The 21,831-nt window shown below is 42.3% G+C and overlaps 1 protein-coding gene across 6 annotated transcripts; it reads left to right on the top strand.

The window, feature by feature from the left end:
- The first annotated feature begins 5,756 nt into the window (after positions 1-5,756).
- LOC144681912 (uncharacterized) lies at positions 5,757-21,831 on the top strand. 6 transcript variants are annotated; one of them, XM_078544058.1, is made up of 7 exons: positions 5,757-5,983; positions 7,123-7,200; positions 7,308-7,361; positions 8,667-8,726; positions 15,804-15,862; positions 18,080-18,203; positions 18,996-21,831. In XM_078544058.1, the coding sequence occupies exons 1-7, from the start codon at positions 5,810-5,812 to the stop codon at positions 19,020-19,022; spliced, it is 576 nt and encodes a 191-aa protein (XP_078400184.1). In that variant the 5' UTR covers positions 5,757-5,809; the 3' UTR covers positions 19,023-21,831. The 6 variants fall into 6 exon arrangements, with proteins under 6 accessions (XP_078400184.1, XP_078400187.1, XP_078400183.1 ...); XM_078544061.1 differs by having other exon boundaries at positions 7,305-7,361; positions 18,176-18,203; XM_078544057.1 differs by having other exon boundaries at positions 7,305-7,361.

Raw genomic sequence — 21,831 nt, 5'->3', positions numbered from 1 at the left:
ATGTTGGCATTGGTCATTTAACCCAGCAAGTTGGCTTTCCCCCACCACCCCACTCCTTTCTCTCTCCGCCACCCCCCCCCCGCCCCCCCACAAAGTCTGAGTGTAGTGACTGCGTTGAATCATTGATGGCATTCGTCCTTTGCTGGGTGGGCAAGCAGATACTGCCCATGCTGAAGTCAGCCCGAGAGGGTGATGAAGAGATGTGTTTTGCCCCTGCAGCATGTGTTACCCTGAGTCCCACATGACTGTTTTGGGGGCAACCTGGAGGAGCTGCACCTCGGTGCTGTGCTTGAACTGCAGGACATGTCCAAGTCAGGGTGATGACATGCTGGGAGGGGAGCTTCAAGGTGGCGTGGCAACAGACCATCTGCTGCGCTCTGTGCTCCACATGCATGCACCTCCTTGCTATGGAAGTATATACTGTGTGGTGCCTAATGTGATGTAGGCAGCATGTGTCCAAGGGGGTGGGGAACTGGCCTAGCATCTTTGAGTGTTCGGCAGCAGCGGGGTGAGGAGGCACTGGAGCCCTGATATGCCCCACTCTGGTTGGGGTGGGCCGTGCACGAAACGAGTTCATGTGCAATTTGCACTAATCAATGTTCATCTCATTTTCAGGAGAAGAATGCTTATAACACGGCAGAGTGTGCAAGGACTGACGGCGGGAAGGTGCAGTTAGCCATTCTTAGCTGCTTCGAGCAGGAAGCCCTGGATTTGGAGAGGTGCCATGCGCCCAGGTCCATTGGTGTCGATGATGCTGGGATGCCACGGGCAGGTATGTTTGCCCAGCAGTGAGGTCACCATTGTTCTCCCAACAGCCATGGCAGTGCTGAATGTTAACTGATTTAATTTTGCAACATAGCTTGACCATTGCTTATGGAAGGATGATCGCATAATGATCCAGGGGACAGGGATGCACTTTGTCATTGTCTCCACATTAACTGATCCATTGTCCTTGTTCTTCCTTTCAGCATCATCGAAGCAGGGCCGGGAGGAGGAGGAGGAGCAGCAGAGGCCCCCTCACACCTGAGGGGCCAGAAGTCTCACCAGCATCTCACCATCTCTGCGAGGCAGGCACCAGTGCAGATACTAGCACCTCAGTGGGAATTTGAACATCGGCTAGTGTCCCAGGGCACAGTGGTGAGGGTACTTCACAGTCGCTGGAGAAGCTGGCAGAGACAGAGTGCACATGGCTCCAGCAGTTGGAGGACTGCTGGGGACCAGGCACATGCTCAGTTGGTGCCTGATTATGTGCCTCTGGAGTCGTCCATGACACAGCAAGGGCAGGAAATGCAGCATGAGGCTATGCTTGGCTTGGTCTCCGTGGTGGAGGAGTCTATGCAGACAATCACCGAAGCAATGAGCCACACGTCCAAGTGCCATGCGTCCTCCATGGAGAGAGTGGTGACTCTTGTGGAGAGGCTTCCTGGGGATGCGCTCTGACCAGCAAGCCCTCATGAGCATTGACCTCTGCTGGTCATTTCCAGTGTGGGAGATGGTCTGGGCATCAAGTTTCCCAGCTTGGTGCCCATCCATCCACGGTGAGCAGGGAGTTCTGAAGCGACCTCACATCGGTGCAGCAGCTGCCTGTTGTCTCTGCAAGTACCACTCAGGGCCCTCTGGAAGAGGGCAGCAGCTCCTCTGCCTCTCTCTCGTAGTGACCGGAGCAGCCGGTGAGGCTGCAACGACTGAGGAACTGGCAGCTGTGGAACTAGCAGCTCCCTCCCAGGCAGGGCCAGCACAGGTTCCATGCGCCAGAGGATGATCACCAAGGTAATTGAGGCCAACAGGACAGCAGGGTCAGCAGGCTGTCTCAGATGCCACTCTGAGCGGTAGGGCAGCACCAAGATGCAGCACCCGGAAACGAAAACATAAGGCACCTTAGGCACACCACAGGTTTTCACTGATGCTTTTTTTGTTGGCCCGAGATGAGGTCCTTGTGATTTTTTCTGATTTGTAACACTATTGTCTTTTTTTTTTGCATAACTTTGTTTGTTTGCTTGACATATTAAATTCATATGTCCTCATGGCTGAAGGTGCCTCTTTTTCTTCTGCATGTGGATGGTTTCCAAAAATGTAGAGTGCTTTGTTGGACATTCAGCTTTATTAACAAGGCCCTTAGTTACTGTTCCTAACCTGGCAGATTTTGCACTTAGGTGTCGAGTATGGAGCCTACAGCCCAGGCTTGTCCTGGAGTTCCATATGTGATGTGCTAGCTAAAGGTTCGTTGGATTAAAGCCTCCCGGGTGTCCCTCCCTCCCTCCCTAGAGTATGCCCAGGTCAGCATCTACCCCCTCAGCATTTCCTTGTGCGTGCTCATCCTCGGACTCACTGCTGGACTCATCGTGTGCAGCCGCAGCCACTGCGTTAACATCTTCATCGTCCACTGCATCGGTCCTCCCAAAGGTGGCTCCCCTGGAGGCTGAATGTGTGCACTCCTGGCCTCCTCCCCACTTCTAGCCCTCCCTTCCACTGAGGAGCTGCCTCCAGTGGTCAGTTCAGCTCCCATTCCCAGGCTAAGGGAAGGCTTCCTGAAACCTGCAGACCCAGAAAAGATTACTCGCTGCAGTGTGTTGACCTGAAGGTTGAGTCCAGTCAAAGCAGTAGAATGCATTTTGAAGTACTGTAGATAACACAGGCAAGTTTCAATAACTTTGAAAAAGAAATACTTGACAGTGCACACTCACGACCCCAGTGAGTCCTCTTATCCCGTGGATGAGATTTATACAAATCTCGCCTGCCCGTTGCACCCATGCGCTGACACGGGTGCCAAAAAATGGCATCGACTGGGGAGTCAAGGGCCTTAAGTGGCCCGTTAATGGCGGACGCGCATCGGACATTGCGCACACACCTGCCCAACGAAATGGCGCGCAGTGATGGGACGCTTGCCTGACATCACCTTGAGTCCTTTTACACGCGGACACGCGGGGCCCGCCCCCGCACACCAATGGGAAAATTCTGCCCATAATTTACATTAATGATTTTGACTAAGGCACAAAACTCTATCAAAAGTTGAAGATGATACAAATGTGGGGGTTACAGATAAGAGCAGCAATGCAACATAGCACAAGATGACATTTGAAAACCTCCAAACAGGTAAGCAGCGAATGAACTTTAGCATGGATAAATTTTGATTTGGGCGGTGGGGGGAAAGAAATTACTTACACCTTAGAAAATTAGCTGAATAAGGAGAAAAGTAAATGGAGCAAGGGATATATAGAACAAATCAGTAAAGGTAGCATCACAGACTTGCATTTATATAGCGCTTGTCACAATCACCAGACGTCTATTTTACAGCCAATTAAGTACTTTTGAAGTCTGGGCATTGTTATGTATTAAATACAGCAGCCAAATATGTGCACAGCAAACTCCCACAAACTACAATGTGATAATGACCAGGTAATCTGTTTTTTTTGTGACAGTGATTGAGGTCACGAGGGATAACTCTCCTGCTCTAATTTGAAATAGTGCCATGGGATCTTTTGCATCCAGCCAAGTGGGCAAATGGGACCTAGGTTTAACATCTTATCTGAAAGATAGCACCTCTGACAGTGCAGTACTCCTTCAAAACTGTACTGCACTGGAATGTCAGCTTTTTTTTTGTACTCGAGGATCAGCAGAGCAAAGATGCTAACAAAGAACTGCAACTTTATTTCAAGGGGTATAGCATTCAAATGTATGAAAGCATGTTTCACTCATATAAGAACTGTATACAGTTCTGGTCTCCATCCTATAAAAAGGACAGAATTACTGGAGAAAGTGCAAAATAGATTTACAGGGGTGTTGCCAGAATTGAGAGATTACAACTTTCAGGAAAATTAAATAGGTAAGGTTTTTTCCTTTAGACCGAAGGTTTAGGGGTAACTTGATTGTTAAAATTGCATGCGAAGTAGGGTAAATGTAGTAAAATGTATACACTTATAGGACACTCCAAAACTAAGGATCATAAATACAAGTTAGTAATAAATCCAAGGGAAATAGGAGAAATTTCTTTATGCAAAATTGTTAAAATGTGGAACTCACAACCACAGTGCTTGAGGCAAGTAGCTGACATGCTTTCAAAAGGAATCTAGATAAGTACATGAGAGAAAAGGAATAGAAAGATCTGCTGAAAGGCTGCGCTGAGGTAGATGGATTGGGAGGAGTCTCATGTGGAGCATAGATCCCAGCACAAAACATTTGGGTCAAATAGCCTGTTTCTGTGCTGTATATTTTAAGCAATTCTGTTACTTTAACAAGCTCAGAAATGAAGCTGGTGTAGCAATGGGAAACGTAGCAAGTTTGCATACAAAACCCAGCATTAATGACTATAAAATTCTGGGGCAATATTTAACGACTTATACTTAGTGTACATCTCCTTCCATTCATGCACTTAAACTTTGCAAAGGTACTGGTGATGTTTGTTTGTACTTATAGCTGACCTATTCTTACAGGAATCATGACACACACACTGGCCACTGTGTCCTCCAGGAGATGATAGGAGAAATGGGCAGCATGGAAGAAGTTTATAGGCGATTGGAGAAACAAAACAACCAACTGGTTAGTACTGGAAAAAAATTATATGGAGGAAGCAGCCTGGGACAATGAGATCAGACAAGAGGCTGACCTGGGCACAGTGTGTAGATACTGAGGTCTGGAGCAGTGGGACCATACATAAAACAAGAGACGATAAACAAAAATGCTGGAAAAACTCAGCAGGTCTAACAGCATCTGTGGAAAGACAGAGTTAATGTTTCAATATTTTGAGTCCGTATGACTTCTTCAGAGTCATATGGACAAAGTCATACAGACTCAAAACGTTAATCTTTCTCTCAACAGATGCCATTAAACCTGCTGAGTTTTTCTTGCATTTTTGTTTCAGATTTCCAGCATCTGTAGTATTTTGCCTTTATAAAAAAAACTTGAGGGGAGTGAAACCTTGTACACATGGAAAGGATGCCAGGACAGTAGGACTGTATAAACAGCCAACACATCTGGCACAGTGGGATCAGGTTCAAACAACAAGGGTGCTTGGTATAATTGAAACTGTGTACAGAGGGAGTAGGACTATAACGACTGAGCAGTGAGTTAGATAGGGGAGCTGATTGGAAGTTTTGAATCTTGATAATTGTAGAATCTTACAGCACAAAAGAAGGCCATTCAGCCCATAATGCACAATCCAGCTTTTTGAAAGAGCTATACAATCCAACTATATATCCAACTTTCTTTTGAAAGTTACTATTGAACCTGCTTCCACCACCCCCTCAGACAATTCCGGATCAGGACAACCACTGTGTAAATAAAAGTCCACAACTCCCTCCTGATTATTTTACCAAAGCACAAAAATTTAGCAGAAAAGTAAAATTTAATCCTTCCACTTATTGGCCGAACAGACCCTATCCCTTATTACTTTGTCGCAGTTGCAATACTTCATTGGTGCCAATCCATTATTTGGTGCTGATGCATAGAAAGCACAAACAACTCTAGTATGAACTCAGGATTAAGGATATAATACTGAGCTCCATTCAGATTCGCCTACTGTAAATTTGTAACATAATTTTAGGGAAGTTGTATCGTAAAGATTTCCAATCCTGAGCGCGCCCATAGATCACTAAAGAGAGGAGACCCCGTTAACTGAAGCATTAAGCAAAATGCTTAATTTGCGCTGTTAGGTCTGTGTTGAATACATTTGGAGCTATTCGCTCTTGTGTATAACACACGGGGGGCTGTCAGCACCGTTTGCTCTATGTATAATACACCGACAATGCATCACGTGCAATTTGGATTATGCATTATACAGTGCGAGTTGTTGGTGCTACGCGGTTTTTATATAATGCCCTGGACCCTCTTTGATCTGTGTATATCAGGAGCTGTCATCATTCGATCTGTGTATTATAAACCGGGAGCTGTTGGTGCTGTTCGGTCTGTACATAATGTTTGTTTAAATTCACGACAGGAGCAGCAAAAGGAGAGACTCCTTTTCCAGTTCAGGTTTTATGAACAGGAGGTAAATGATTTTTTTTCTGTTTTCTATCCTCTGTACTCTATTGCTCTCACTGTCTCATGGTTATCTCTTACCTACAGTTTATCCTGTCCACACATTCTCCCTGCATAGTGCATTCTGTGCTTGCACTCCCCAAAGTGTGCCCTGTTGGCATTTATGATTGCATTTATAGAGAATTTGTGGTGTGTTATGTGAGAAATGTGTTCTGTGTCTCCGACAACTAAACAAATCAACTTTCACTTGCATTGTCTTTCGAGGAGGCCCACTGGATACATCAACATACCCATTGCAGTTCAATAGAATGTCTGCAACACCACTTCCTCTTCATTACCAGTGGCCACACGTAACACACCCTCTTTAATGTTTTCTGTAGAACAGCCTGTTTAGTCACTGCATGATTTTAAATGTTGTTCAATCTGAAGCGGCGATCACCAGTCAGAAACAATGCCTCCAATATTTACTTGGAAGGAATTTCCATTCCAGGAGATGAGTTCTGGTTCGGAATCCAGAAATTCGTTCCCTTGAATTGTGTTTTAACTCCACAGACTGTTTTTTTAAAAAAAACAGCTTCCCCACGCATAAGGAACATGTGACTCGCTTGCCCCCCTGCCCTCGGGCAAGGGACACGCCAGAAGATGTTGCAGTCCAAGAGCGGATAGGCTTCCTGTTGCTTGGGGTAGAGATCACAGGAGGCGGCAGAGGGGTGGTTTGGAGATTGAGTGGTTGCAGTGAAATCTGGGCAGAGTCGGGGTGCTCAGAGGTGAGCCTGGAGTCAGGGATGGGGGGAGTCCGATCACGTGGACTGGGAAACAGATTTGTTTCGATCAAGGACTCCTGTTGGCTCACAAGAAGTGCTGGCAAGGCAATTACTTACTGAGTCCTTGCCTCCCTTTAGCTACTTGGTTTCCCGAAGTTCAGGAAGACCAGCCGGACAAATGTTAAAAGATGGTTGAATTAGAATCTGAGGCATGCAACCAACTTACTTGCTTTCTGAGAACGGGGTTGTCACCTATCCTTCTATTCCACCCCTGTTAAAGGCAGAAGTGAATGGGTTCAACACAGATTGGGTTCTGGTTTGAGTATTTTAACATCCTATCAAACTCAAACCCACCCAAATATTTGTCACTCTTGTTTTAAAACAGATAGAGAAACTAGAGAGTCAGAGATGTCAGCAGGAACACATTGTCGAGGATATGAATAGTAGGGCAAAGTTCCTTCGTGTGAGTTGCATTTCACTGTGACAAATAGAGAGAGTAAATATAGCAGTAGCATTCAGTGTTATTACAGCAATGTTTATTTAAAAATTACTCCTGGTGTTTTACAGAAGGTGCTAGATGAAGTCAGAATATTATCTACAGACAGGGATCACATCATAACTGTGGTAAAATGCCTCTAATCTTTCCTCCGGGTACACATTTCAGTAATAGACCAAGTCCAGACAAAACAAACTACTCATTCAAACTGCCTGCTCTGGTCACTCAATTGCGGAGGTGGAAAAGAAAAATAGATTGAACGTCCAATTATGGGCTCAAGTGTTCAAATGAACAATTCTGCCTGGCTAAGAGTTTCGGGATAACAATGTTATTCCATCCACCTGGGGACGCACAGTTCTAGTCTCTCAACCTGTCGACAGATTCTACTCCAAACTGGAACTGGCAAATCCAGTGGCACCACACAAGGCCCCTGGAAACAGTTTATGTCCATTGCCACTCGAACAAGGCAACTCAAGGATCGATTTCTTAGGCAGCTGATGGTTAGAGAGCTGTGTGGTCTGCTTCAGTTTTATAATTTTAAAAGTGCCTTAAGTTGCACATGAGCACACTGAGTAAGCATGTAGATCATAGAATGGTTACAGCATAGAAGGAGGCTACGCAGCCTGTTGTCTGTGCCAGTTTTGTACAGAGCAATTCATTGATCTCCCACTCCCCCACATTTTCCCCATAGCCCTGTAAATTTGTTGATCAGAGGGCATAACTCTCTGACCATACCAGGCACTTCTAGTTCAGGTTTAGCAGGATTTAAATGCTGATTAGAACTCCATCTATACGATTTCGTCAGGTCAAAATATACATTAGATGCAGGGCTAAACTCCAGCTATTGTGCTCCTAAAACAGGTATTAGCCTGAATCACAGAAGAATACCTCTCTTTCAGCAATATAACTTCTCATTTCCTACAGTAATTAACCAAGTACCAGGTTAGTCTGAACTGTAGCTAAATGCGTTCTATCAAATTACAATCACTTAATTGGGGTTGACACTGTCCCAAACTCAGTCTGTTATCTCAGACATACTTTTAGAAAAATCGTTAGCCGTTATCCAATGCATGTTCCAACTCTCCTAAATCAGGGTTAGGCCACAGGTTACCATTGAGTCTCCATGTAAAGTTTAAATCCACATTCCCATTAATTTGCATTGATCTCTAATTGCTTACAATAACATGGTCTGACAGGATTTATCCATTACACTATTGAGCTAAATGCATTAACAGCCTTTTCCAAACCTCTAAGCCTAAAGTGAGATTAAAACAGAATATTACTAGAAATAGAATCAAGCTCCATGGGATTTGAGGGACAGGATGCTGGAGCTCAGGACCACCTCGTTTTCAGTGTGGACAACCTTGTCCTAAACCCTCCTACTCTTCAGAATTTTTTTCTCTGCACTATATTGACATTTCTTTTTCCTACAGAAAAACCTGTACATTGATCAGCTGATGAACACACTTGAGATGATGTTGGAATCAAACTTGGTAGGTCAGGCCTTAATTATTCAGGCATTCGGGTTAGAATTCAACAATCCTCTAACTACATGGAATCCCAGTAGATACTAACACTTTTTTTAAAAAGTGCTTTAACAGGTTTCAAAGACACTCAGTCTGCTTTAGTGACATACAATGGCTGTAGAACTACAGGAATGATAGATGTGACTAAGAATATAGGAGCAATCAAACCCACTGTTTCTAAATTAGTGTCATTACCAGAGTAGAGTTGGTGAAGCAGATAATTCAAAGGCGACCTGTTGGAATAAGGCCAGTAACATTCCATCTTATACAGGAATGAAGTGAGATGGTGAATAGCCAGGTTCAGATCTTCAAAGAATTACTCACACAAGCAAATTGTCTGTTTTGAGCACTGTGCTTGGTCCATGTACACTAAGAGACAATTGATCTTACTTCTGACTGATAACTGGTACTACTTGCCACACAAGAGGTTATTACACATAACTAGCAGAGATCCACAAAACATTGGCAGTCAAATTAGTATCTTTATTGCAACAGTACTTATTTTAATACAGGATTTCTAGTTGCTTATTCATTCACTAAAGTCTTTAACAGAATTAACTTCTCACTGGACAAAGCTACATAAGAACTAGAAACAGGAGTAGGCAATTCAGCCCCTCGAGCCTGCCCTGCCATTCGATACGATCATGACTGATCTCATTTTGGCCTCAACTCCAATTTGTCTTGTGTGTAAAAACAGGCTCAGGAATATAAATACAAATTTTGTTCAGAGTCTGGCCTTGTGACTTGTTTAGAGTCATAGAATTGTGACAGTCCAATTGGAACTGGTTTTTTTCCCAGAGTTGAAAGGCAAGAAAAGCTTGCATTTATATGGCCCTTTTCACAACCACTGGGTATCTCAAAGCACTTTACAGCCAATGAAGGATTTTTTGAAATGTAGTCACTATTATAATGTAGGAAGTACGGCAGCCAATTTGCACTCCACTCCCACAAACAATGTGATAATGGCCAGATAACTTGTTTGTGCAATGTTGATTTGAGGGATAAATATTCTTCAATGTAGTGCTATGAGATCTTTTACATCAACCCAAGGGTTTATATCTGATGGGCTCAATATTATTTGAGGAATTCTATTTCCTAGAAATCTGCCTGTTATAATTTCAGCATCTATCACTGAAGAAAATAGCTTCCTAACTACCAATCTTGTTCCATGACAATGAAATAAAGTTTCATAGTTACATTATAACTGCTCCTTCCTTGACTTTTAAGTTTGTGCTGTGGAAAACCCATTGGAATTAGACTGTAGAAACTCTGGAGGTAGACTGTTAATATTCTTCATCCATAGACTAAATGCTGATGTATTATTTTAGCTCACCTGACAGCTTTTCTAAAACTTTTTTCAGTCAAATCTAATGAGTTTTCCTTTTTAGCACAGAATAGCTGTTGTGTATGTTGTGTTAAACAATTGTCCCCATCATTTCACCACACTTAACCAATTCTATCATCTCATCCATCTTTCCCATGTCCTCCCCATCCCAATCCTTCCAACCCTCCTATGGGGCTCCCCTTACTTTTCACTGTTTCTGTTCTACACCAAACCACCCCCCACACCCCCCCCCCACCACCCCCACCCCCTGCCAAATACCCTACCACCAACCTTTGGAAGCCACTTTTTTTTTAAATTCATTCATGGGATGTGGGTGTCACTGGCTATACAGCATTTATTGCCCATCCCCAATTGCCCTTGAAAAACTGGTGGTGAGCTGCCTTCTTGAACCACTGGAGACCAGGTACACTCACAGTTCTATTAGGGAGAGAGTTCCAGAACTTGGACCCTGCAACAGTGAAGGAATGGTGATATATTTACAAGTCAGGATGGTGAGTGGCTTGGAGGGGAACTTCCGGGTGGTAGTGTTCCCATGTGTCTGTTGCCGTTGTCCTTCTAGATGGCAGCGGTCATGGGTTTGGAAGGTGCTGTCCGAGGAGCCTTGGCAAGTTCCTGCAGTGCATCTTGTAGATGGTACACATTGCTGCCACTGTGCGTCAGTGGTGGAGGGAATGAATGTTTGTTTGTGAATGGGGTGCCAATCAAGCAGGCTGCTTTGTCCTGGGTGGTGTTGAGTTTCTTGTGGTGTTGGAGCTGCACTCAACATGGAAAGTGGAGAGTATTCCATCACACTCCTGACCTGTGCCTTGTAGATGGTGGACTGGCTTTGGGAGTCAAGAGGTGAGTTACTCGCCCCAGGATTCCTAGCCTCTGACCTGCTCTTGTAGCCACAGTATTTATATGGCTAGTTCAGTTCAGTTTCTGGTGTCACGCATTTCAGTCCTCTGCAGACCCATGTACCTCCGCAAGTTCTAGGCACCACACTCATCAAATGAACCCCCTAGACCCTTAAGCTAACCAATCAAAGCATTCCAGACAAACAAAAACCAATGATTATTATTATAGATTAGAACTTATGGTATTGGGGATAATACATTAGCATAGATGTAAGATTGTTTTCTGTCCATTAATTAGCGAGTAAGAATAAATGGGTTATTTTTGGATTGGCAGGCTGTAACCAGCGAGATACTACAAGTATCAGTGCTTGAGCTTCTGCAATTTACAATCCATATCAATAGCTTATATAAGGGGCCTGAGCAATGTATCCAAGTTTGCCAGCGATAAAGAGCAAGGTGGAAAAATAAGCTGTAAGGAGGAAGCAAAGGGATATCAGACAGGTTGAGAGAGTGAGCAAGAACATGGCAGATGGACTATAATATGGGGAAGTGCAAAGTTAGCCACTTTGGAGGGAAAAAAGCAAATATTTTTTGAATGGTGAGAGACTGGGAACCATTGGTATTCAAAAGGAGTTGGGTCCATGAATCACAGAAAATTAACAAGCAAATTCAGCAAGCGATTAGGAACGCAAATTGTGTTAGCCTTTATTACAAAGGGAATGGAGTATAGGAGTGAAGAAATCTTACAGCAATTGTAAAAGGTGACCACACATAGTTAAGGAGACCAGAACTGTACACTACTCTAAGAAAGGGTGTACTTGCCCAAGCGGGAGCTTTTCTTGAGATGAGGGGATTGTCCTATGAGGAAAGAGTGAATAAATATTGCCTAGAATTTAGAAGAATGAGAGGTAATCTCGTTGCAACATAAATTAAGGGACTTGATCGGATAGATCATGGAAAGGACATTTCCCCAGCTGGGAGGCCTAGAACTAGGGGTGACAGTCTCAGAATAATGGTTGGCCATGTAGGACTAAAATTAGGAGAAATTTTGTTCATCAAAGGATGTGGATCTTTGGAATTCCGTACCCTAGAGGACTGTGGGTTCACAATTGTTGAGTATATGCAAGGCAAAAATTGATAAATATTTGGATACTCAAGGAATTAATAGATAGGGGATATTGTGGAAAGGTGAAGTGTAGGTAGATCATCAGCCATGATCGTATTGAATGGCAGAGGAGGCTTGAAGGGCCAAATGGCTTACTTCTAACCTAGATCATTCAGCAACCTGTCAGACTAGAGATGCAGCATCTATTGGCACACGTCTCGCCTGCAGTCAGATGCTCATGTTGCTGCTGAAGAGCTCCTTTCTAGTCTACCTGCGAACAACTCAGGGTCTGGATCATTTTCTTTTTTACTCCTGATTGCAGGGACATAGTTCCTGTTTTTCCAAAAGCTCTGCTCACACCCAAAATCCTCCAGCTCCATTTTAGTTACTTGCTTAGTTGGAACAGAACTCAGGGAAGGGTTAAAAAGTGAGCGATCTGATGCAGAGGCCCAATGAGTGCAGCTCCACAATTGGAGACAAGCCCAGACTACCTGATAGGCCATCACGTACCTGTTTCTCCACTCTGACTCACTTCTCAAACACTATTGTTCCGCTTGCTTCTCCATGCCTTTGGATTCCTGAATATTATTTAATGGAGAGAGACTGCAGAATGCTCTGGTAGAGAGGGATCTAAGTGTCCTTGTACATTAAATCACACAAAAGTTAGCGTGCAGGGACAGCAAGCAATTGGGAAGGCAAATGAAGGTTGAGCTTTATTGCAAAGGGGTGGAGTATAAAAGTACAGAAATCTTGTTACAACTGTACAGGGCATTGATGAGACAACACATGGAGTACTGTGTAGAGTTTTGCTCTCCTAGAGGAATATACTTGCCTTAGAGAAGGTTCATTAGGCTGATTCCTGGCATGAAGGAGTTGTCTTATGAGGAAAGGTTGATCAGGTTTGGCCTATAGTCATTGGGGTTCAGAAAAATGAGAGGTGATCTTATTGAAACATAAAAGATTCTGCAAGGACTTGACAGGATAGAAGCTGACAGATGTTTACCTGTGTGGGGGAAAATCAGTTTCAAAATAAGGGGTCCCCCGTTTAAGACAGAGATGGAGGAATTTCTTCTCTTAGAATGTCATTCATCTTTGGAATTCACTATCTCAGAGCAGTGGAGGCTGCATCGTTGAATAGATTCAAGGCTGAGTTAGACAGATTTTTGATCTACAAGGGAGATAAGGGTTCTGGGAGACAGACCAGGAAAGTGGAATTAAAGCCACAATCAGGCTCGGGGGCCAAATGGCCCACCCCTAATTCTTATGGGGTAGCAATGTCTCCGTAGCATCTGACACAGCCAACTTCAAACTCATCTGCATCAACAGATCCAGCATTTCTCTTGTAAAGGTCGATCCCCTCTTCTTACTGGTTATGTTGCCAAGGGCCATCACTGCAAGAGATTTTACATTTAAGTTGACAAGATCCAGCTTTACTTCTCCATCACCTACCACCAATGCAAGACTGCCTACAATTCAACATTGATAAGACCATATGCTATCCCTGTTTAGCTCTCATCAAAAACTCCACATTTTGGCACTTAACTTGATCGTGTGAAACTCTGTTTTGTGTGACCCCAAGCTGAGCTTCAAACTCCAGATCTTAATCAATTTCTTCACTGCCTTTTTCTACCTCTGAAACATTGGATGCCTTGGATCTGCCACTAAAACATTTATCTACGACTCTCATACTCCAATGATCTCCCTGCCAGGCTCTGAGGTTTAACCTTTCACAACTCGAACATTCACAATTGCAACCCTATCTTTGGCAGCCCTCTTTGGCTTCCAATCTCTCCACACAGGAATTTCAAAATCTTTCTCATTTAAAAGCCCTTCCATAGCTTACACTTGTAGCTGTGGTCTCTTTTGCATCCCATTCTGGCACAGTCTTCAGCTAATGCAGCTCCACACTATGGTATGTTTCCAAATCTCATCACCTTGCTACCTCTCCTTCAAAACACACCTTATTAAAATTCACCTCTTCCATACTGTAGGGATGGACATAAAAGATCCTTGGAAAAGTGTCCTAGCCAATATTTAGCCCTCAACCACCATCACCAAAGAAAATTCCCTGATCATTTATCTCATTGCTGTAGGTGGGACCTTACAGTGTGCAAACTGGCTGCGTTATGGCATGGCATATAGTAAATGTTGAGCTGCCCAAATCCCAGAGTGAAACTTGAAACAGCTGCCAAAAAGGTTTTTGCAATTTGTATAGTATGAGAGGTTCTGAAATCAAGAAATGATGTCCCCGACTAGTGATTATTTTATAATGAAGTAAATATTTATTAAAAGAATAAAGGGAAAAACACAATTACACTTAAACACAAGAATGGTTTTACACAGTAAATAGAACTTTAAAACAGTTCCACAAGATCTTAACTACCCTCAGAGCTAACCTTTCCCTTTTCTGTTCAGCAACTATCCTTAGATTCTAAAATCTATAGAATTCTAGTAATTTTTACCACACATTGCCCTTTTCCTTGGGATGTCCTCTGAGTCCAACAGCAACTGGGTCTTCAGGTCTGGCCTTGTTCACACTGTCTTCTGGGAGACCTGACCAGCTACCCTGCTGTCTTCTGAGCAATCTGGCCAGCTACCCTCAACTAGGCATCAGTATTTTGTTAAATGCATTCCTTCCTTTTGATCTCTCTATTGTCCCAACCAGTCTCTTCAATTCTGGTAAGAAAGCATTTCTGATTAAACTCGTTTTGTTACCCTAGTTCTTGGACTTGTAAAAACAAACTTACATATCTTTACCTTACACCTTTTACAGCCTGCATATTTTACAGCTTTTGAATTAAAACAGCTCAATTCAAAAACAGCTCCTGCTATTGCTTTATGCAAAACTCTGACTGAAGTTCCTCTTGGTTCATTAATATATCAAAACCACTTCTTACTGTTGGTTTTAAACACTTGTAGTCACTCTGGCTCTTAATCCAATTACCATATTTACACCTGCAACAGCCTGTCTTCCACTACATAAGAAATATGACAGGGTTATTAACAGAAAAAAATACAATTTCTTTGTTTTCTTGACACATTTTGACCACACTTCAAAACTGGCTGTGATGTACTTTGGGACATTGAGGTCTTGAAAGGTGCTATATAAATGTAAGTTTTCTTTATTTCTTAAATCTTGCGCTCAGTCACCACTCCTGATCTAACTCCTACTATTGTCTGGCTGGTTGCTTTTGCTGTCAGGCATGTGAGAATGTTGCATTATATTAAAGTTGATAAACAAATGCAAGTTGTAATAGAGAGAAAATAGTAGGATTGGTTTTGAGAGGCCAAGGAGGAGGGACCTAGACGAATGAGACCTGGAGGAATTATTGGTGGGGAGTGAAGGCCTTTTAACATCCGAGGGGGCCAGGATTGGAAAGAAGAGGGAGACATGGAGGGAAGGAAAGCAAGAAAGAAATTATGATCCTGGGTGCAACTTCCAACAGGCAGAAATTAAGAGAGATCATGCTCTGTAACTAGAAACAAGCAGAGATGATAAAATCCCTCTCCATCTACCAACATACAGTCCCTCACCGAAAAGGCCTTAAGTCATGCCTTTCTGGGCTACAGAACTTCATCCCATCAATCACCTAACCAGTTCCCAACCCCAGAAGGAATCAACACTGGGGGGAAATGAATTAATAAGCTTCACCTAGGGTTAAACAGGTCACTATTCCGCAGTGGCTCATTTTTCAAACGGATGCTCTTTGCCCTGATCTACAGCAGTATTGATTTTATTTCTACAACTTTTCCCATAGCACCTAAAAGATGAATGCACTCATTTGCAGAATGAACTGAACAGTTTGGAAATGGCACAGTGAGTATCTTAACTCATAGCCAAAGCACAACTTCAGGCTACAAAACACCATTTACGTCCTTTTTATGTTGAACAAAACAAACTCATTAAATTGCATTGTACTGGTTATCACCATTTCTAGTCCAATTGAGTGCTTACTCATTGCTGCAATATTAAGAATTCATCATAATGACATAAAAGGCATCAATAAAATCACTCAGCAAATACATAAATAGAGTGCATAATAATGCAAGAGCTGAGTTGCATGAATTACAGTGGTAAATCTGCTTCAGGAAATAATTATACTGCTAAAGCAAGGGTGCTGAGCCAAGTGTGCAGTAACCTAGACATTATCCCTTATTTAGAAAATTCTCCAGTGCACTGCTCACTCTCATCAATTCCGTATGTGTCACCATAATATTCTCAAATATTCACCTGTTGAATCTGATCTACTCAAGTGTTAAAATAAGGGGTTGGGTACATCTGTGTTACAGTTAGAGTGTGTGGCATTTAAGAGTTAAAGTGGAAGTTACAGGGTTCACTAGTGGTTCTCAAACTATTTAAATTGAAGGATCCCTTTTCAAATGGATAAGTAATCACAGACATCCCCCATCTAAATGGATTTATTAGTACATTAAGGGTGTGTTATAACACTTTGCAGTATATATTACTTCTTTCTCACCTTCCCAATTAAACTCTAAGTCTCCCTTTTAACACCTTCTGCTTGTTTGCTGAGAAATTTACAACCCCTTTAGCAGTAATAGAAACTACAAAATTATTTTCCAAATAAAATGCATTCTTTTTCATTCAATCTCCACAAAGAACTTTTGTCAGACCACACCCTGAGAAAAGCACTATGGGTATTGCCAAATGGGAGCTAGCTTAAGACAGAAAGCACTTTAAAAGAAAGTTTGTTTCTAAGGTTCTCAAACTATTTTCCTGCACTGAACTGGGAAGCTAGATGTTATGTAAAGCACACTGTGTGCTTACACAGCAATTACCAATATGAGTGGTTATTATATTACCAAGAGTTGTACTTCGATGCACCTTCCAGTGCTGTATTGCATTAACACAATGATAAAATATTTGAGAGCGTAGGAGATGGGAGCAGGAGAACAAATTCACAAGCACTTAGCCATTTTTCTTCATCTTCCCCCATAAAATACTACCAGATCCCAATATGGTCACATCCTAGGTTCTTCCCCCACCGAAGTTCCACATCCTACCATTTAATCTTCTCATCTCCCAGATTCCCTACTACAATACTCGCCACCCTGTCTGAATCCACAATGGCTTATCAGTGCACCCAACCTGCTACTCCTCTCTACCCCAGAACCCAACATCCTACCCACTGCTCCCAAATCTCACCATCCATTTCCTATTGCTCCCAGATGCCTCACATCACTACAGGTTCTGCCTCTCTTTCATTCTTAATTTTCCCTGAGATTTCCAAACCAGTACGTCTGCAACCTACTTCTCTAATGTTCCTTTACCCAAGACCATCCTCCCAGAACTGCTATGCCTAGCAGCCCCTTTCCCCAAATCCAGATCCTAAAACCTGCTCCCCCCTCTATTCCTTGGACTCCTTATCTAGTACCTCCAGATGCCAATATCTGTCTGCTCCTGCCATTCTCTTCCCTCCCAACACTACCAAATAAACTGCTTATCCCCCTGCATTTTCAAACATCTTCCCTGCCATATTTGTGTATTGTCCTTCAAATAACAAAAAATAGAATTGAATACATAAGTAAACAAAGATGCGATTTCCACAGAAATATGGGCATAGTCATAATACAATTGAAAATGTTAGTTTTCTCATAACACTTTGTAATAAAAGTGAATTATTCAATTACAAGTCAGTGTTAGTTTTATTTTGCTCATTAGTAAAAGATCTGACTGACCATTAGCGATGCCATCGGTGAGCAGCTCTTACATGTAAGTTAAAGTCTTGTAGCTAACACACAGACATTATATTTCAAAACATCAAAAAAGCCAAACATGTCCTGAGAGTTTTACTGATCTTGAGGAAGAGCTCTATGTACAAGCAGTCGACACTCTTCTATGGAGAATGAAGTTTTAAGGGGACACACCACTTTATACACAGCTCCATCTCAGCAGCAGAATAATTTATTGTGCTTTCCATGGCATTAAATATTTCTATGTAAACCAGTATATCCTCCAATGACTGTGATCAACATCATACGAGATGCACTTTTTTCTTAATTTATTCTATTTTAGTCAGAAAGAACCAGAGCAATTCGCAGAGACTAACAAAGTGCAGCCAGAAACACCAAGTGCTTCCCCCATCCCCTTTTGTTTCTCGTTCCTTCACAGAAACAAAGCCAAAGCATCAAAGAACAGGGTGAGTGAGTCGCCTCAAACTCAACATTAGTACTGGGCAATGGTTTTAAAGAGAAATTAGAATAATCTTCCTTAAGATCCTTTGCCAAATTAATCTGGGCTAGTTATCAAGAAATGTGAGCATCAATAGCACTGCCTTCGACAATAATTTAACAACATTTAACTGACTTTATTCAATACTGGTGTTGAGTCGCCATCTGCAGATTCTGTAAGAAACCCTGAACAAATAATGTGATTATTTGACTTTTTTAGAACGTAGACCAAAAATCAATTTTCCCTATCTCTTGAAGACATTGACTTGTACTGAGCAAGCTCCACAGGCATTCTCCAGTATTTCGTGTAAGTGCCTATTATTGTGAATCTTGACAGTAAGCATTGGCAAGCTATTTGACCTTGGTAGGATTTGCAGCAGAGGGTGTGATCCTCGCCTGACATTCATATTATGCAGGCTTTCATCAGAGGTTGCCAGTCAGTAATTAGGAACATAGAAACAGCAGTAAGGCCATTCAGCCCCTACAACCTGTTTCATCATCCAATTACTGGAAATCTTGGTCAATCTGCAAATCCTGAATCTGGTACAGTGACTGACTGAAATCAGCTCAAAGAAACAGGTGGGAGATCAAACCTGGAATCTTCCTGGTCTGTCTTAATCATTAAGTAAACTCTCAGGCATCTGGAGAGCCAAGTTTGGAGGCTTTCAGACCAATTAAATATAGCAACAAACAGAAGCATGTCCCTTTATAACACTGCTAGACTCTTGGGGTATTGACCATGTGCTCTTTTTCACTTGCAGAAAGCTCTCAGTTTGAAGTGCAAATGAAGATCAAAGAGGAGGAAGAGATGCCTGTTTTATTTTATTTTCCTTTCTATCCATTATTCTGTATTTTAAAATTTTTAAACCATGTTTCCTTTTCCCCTGAAGACTTGTGTGCGTGGGTTTTTCTACACACCTGGGTCTGTTTGGCACCTGTTTTTTTGTTTAAAAAGGAATTCTATCATTTAAAAAAAAATCAGTCCATTTTTTCAACCCTTTGAGTTTATTCACATGCCCTCCCACTGAAGGCTACAGTTGTGCCATAAGTACTTTATTTACTTGATACAGTTGGTATTTGAGCTTCACAGAGCCAGTGCAAACAAGATGGACCTATTTCCTATGTTCCTACCAGTGGTTTCTGTTTATCCCTGTCAAGATGAGAGAACTGTGTCAGAAGGGCACATTGCCCATGGAGCCACTCCTCCAAATAGATCACATGCAGTCTGCAATAATGGGGCTCCACTCAGCATGGTGAACATCAACGGGTGGTAGAACCTCAAGATGGGGTACCAGTCATCCTCAAATCACAGCACATAAGAGGACAGAAAGAGAATCCACTCAAGAGGCCAGTGATCGTTTGGAAATATTTTCTACTTCAAAGTCAAACAAAAAAGGTTATAGGTGTTTTTCACATTCACTTCATAGAAATATGATAAAATGTGTCACTGGAGTAGTGACTACCACTAAATCAATGTAAATATTATGCAATTTTTTTGAAACTTGCATTTTAATCACTTTTGTACACACTGCCATGATAAGCTGATTCATTGCTCTCATTTAAAATCACTTGTGTACAACACCAATGCTCAGGGCTTGACCATATGTACATGAAGAAAGCCCCTCGCATCCAAGCAAAAACAGGGTTAAAAGCTAATTGCTGTAGGTACAGGCAGGTCGAGTCCATTTCACATGTGAGATATCCATTACACCTTTCTCCTGAAGTCTCCATTTACTTCAATCTAACCAAATACCGTTCATCTGGGATTAAACTGTATGGTACTTTGACACACCATTTACACTGCACTGCAAGACTGTACATACAATTTATCAATATTAGCTGGACCCATTGCCTGAAAAAAGGATTGAAGGAATTGCTTAGAGGGTCACTAGGTGATACCTAGAAACAGGAACTCACCCCCACCCCACCACTCGCTCTGTCTCAGATGGGAGGAAAAATATTAAGTAATCTTTGAAATTACTTTTCCTCCTGGTGACCTGGAGTGGAACTGAAAAAGGGGTTAGGGGGTTCCACGGCACACAGTAAAATAAGTTGTATAATTCTTCTTTAGTACAGGATGCTGGGCAGCCACATCTTTACCAGCACACAGGTGCAGATAGATCCTCTGCCAGGGCAAAATAAACCCATAATATTTATTTTTTGTAAATTCTCTCTATTGGAAGCAGTTAAGCTGGAAATACATACCTCCTAGATGTTAACCGAGACAGTGTGTCAGTAGCAGGTGGTAGCAGGTTATTCAGTAATAAAGGTGTCAAAGCTCAGGATGCTATTGTCCTCAACTACTATCTGCACATTCCCTTTCCAACAGGAGTCTTGGGACAGCGAGCAGGACCAGTACCCTTCCTCGAGTTCTAGGAATTTGAGGTCAACTGTAGATTGACCCAAAGTCAGCTAATTCAACATAGCAGAGCGCAATCTGAGCGCTTCCTGGTCAGTATGACCTGGTTCCTCGCCCTGCAGTACATTTATCCACTGTCCATTGGAGGACAGTAAGTCAGCTTTATCAAGTGAGTCAATGGAATAGAAATAATCCAGACTGTTTGTGCACAGTATTCCAATGATGTGCACTGTTTCCTAAATTACACATCAGTGCAGTGGAGTCCTCAATGTATGTACTTAGAGCCCCAGAGGTGTTGGGGGGGGATTATGCCCTCGAGTACTGTCTCAGATTATAACAGATTTCCTGTAGATTCCACCTCCAGTGAATTGCCCAACTCAGCAGTGTCAAAGGGTAAGTACACAAGCAGATAATTGGCATTTCCTTGCAGCACAAAGGAAGAGAGAAATCAACACTGACTAGGATTAGATTACCTGCCTCCCAGCTGGATAATAACTGTATTTTGGTAGCTGCAAAAGTTAATCAAAATTAAATGGGAATTTTCCTTGAACTATAAACATTTCCTGCCTCTCAATTGTATTTAATATTCTGGAGTTTTCATGAGACCAATGAGAATATTTCACTTCTCAATCTCTCTTGTAATATCCATTGCTAAAATCAAAGCTATCATTTTTCTAACAAACAACTGGAAATCATGCAGTTCAATAGATATTCAGCCAGTCAGAATAACAACCAGCAAGTAGCAAAGGTTGGAATCTGTCCATAATCAAAATGTTCCTTTTGAATCACTAGATCAAACCTGCCCACTTTATCAAGCTGCATTGGGAGGGACAAAATATGAGACCTCCTGAGAGTTTTTGCCAAATCAAGTGACATGGGATAAAATTAGTATTTGTAAATTTGGAATGACCACAAATTCGACACTGAGACCTGTGCCCAATTCTGCAAACTGCCCTCCCAATTAATGTAGCTCCCCATCAAATATGCCTGCAAGTTTGCATCATACAATTACAGTAAACATCTGCACATTGCAGTGAATGAACACCCTCATCTGGTTAGCCCGAGATGCAAGCATGACTCATTTTTTCAGTTTTATACTTGGGCATAATCTGATCATGGGGTGAGATTCCTCTTTATTCCTTGTAATGTTATTAATCATTCCTGTGGAATGGCTTCCATGTGATACCAAGCTACCTGTGTGACTTACTGTAATGAATAGCCATCATGCTAACTGGAAA

This window comes from Cetorhinus maximus, chromosome 6, assembly GCF_964194155.1.
Source record: "Cetorhinus maximus chromosome 6, sCetMax3.hap1.1, whole genome shotgun sequence".
In the NCBI taxonomy this organism is placed as follows: Eukaryota; Metazoa; Chordata; class Chondrichthyes; order Lamniformes; family Cetorhinidae; genus Cetorhinus; species Cetorhinus maximus.
This window is presented reverse-complemented; position numbering and strand designations above follow the sequence as displayed.

Coding starts and splice junctions, on each gene's coding strand:
- LOC144681912 (XM_078544057.1), top strand. CDS start 5,810: ATGCCCTGGACCCTCTTTGATCTGTGTATATCAGGAGCTGTCATCATT. Junction 7,201..7,304: donor GTAGGGCAAAGTTCCTTCGT/GTGAGTTGCATT, acceptor GGTGTTTTACAG/AAGGTGCTAGATGAAGTCAG. Junction 18,204..18,995: donor CCAAAGCATCAAAGAACAGG/GTGAGTGAGTCG, acceptor TTTCACTTGCAG/AAAGCTCTCAGTTTGAAGTG.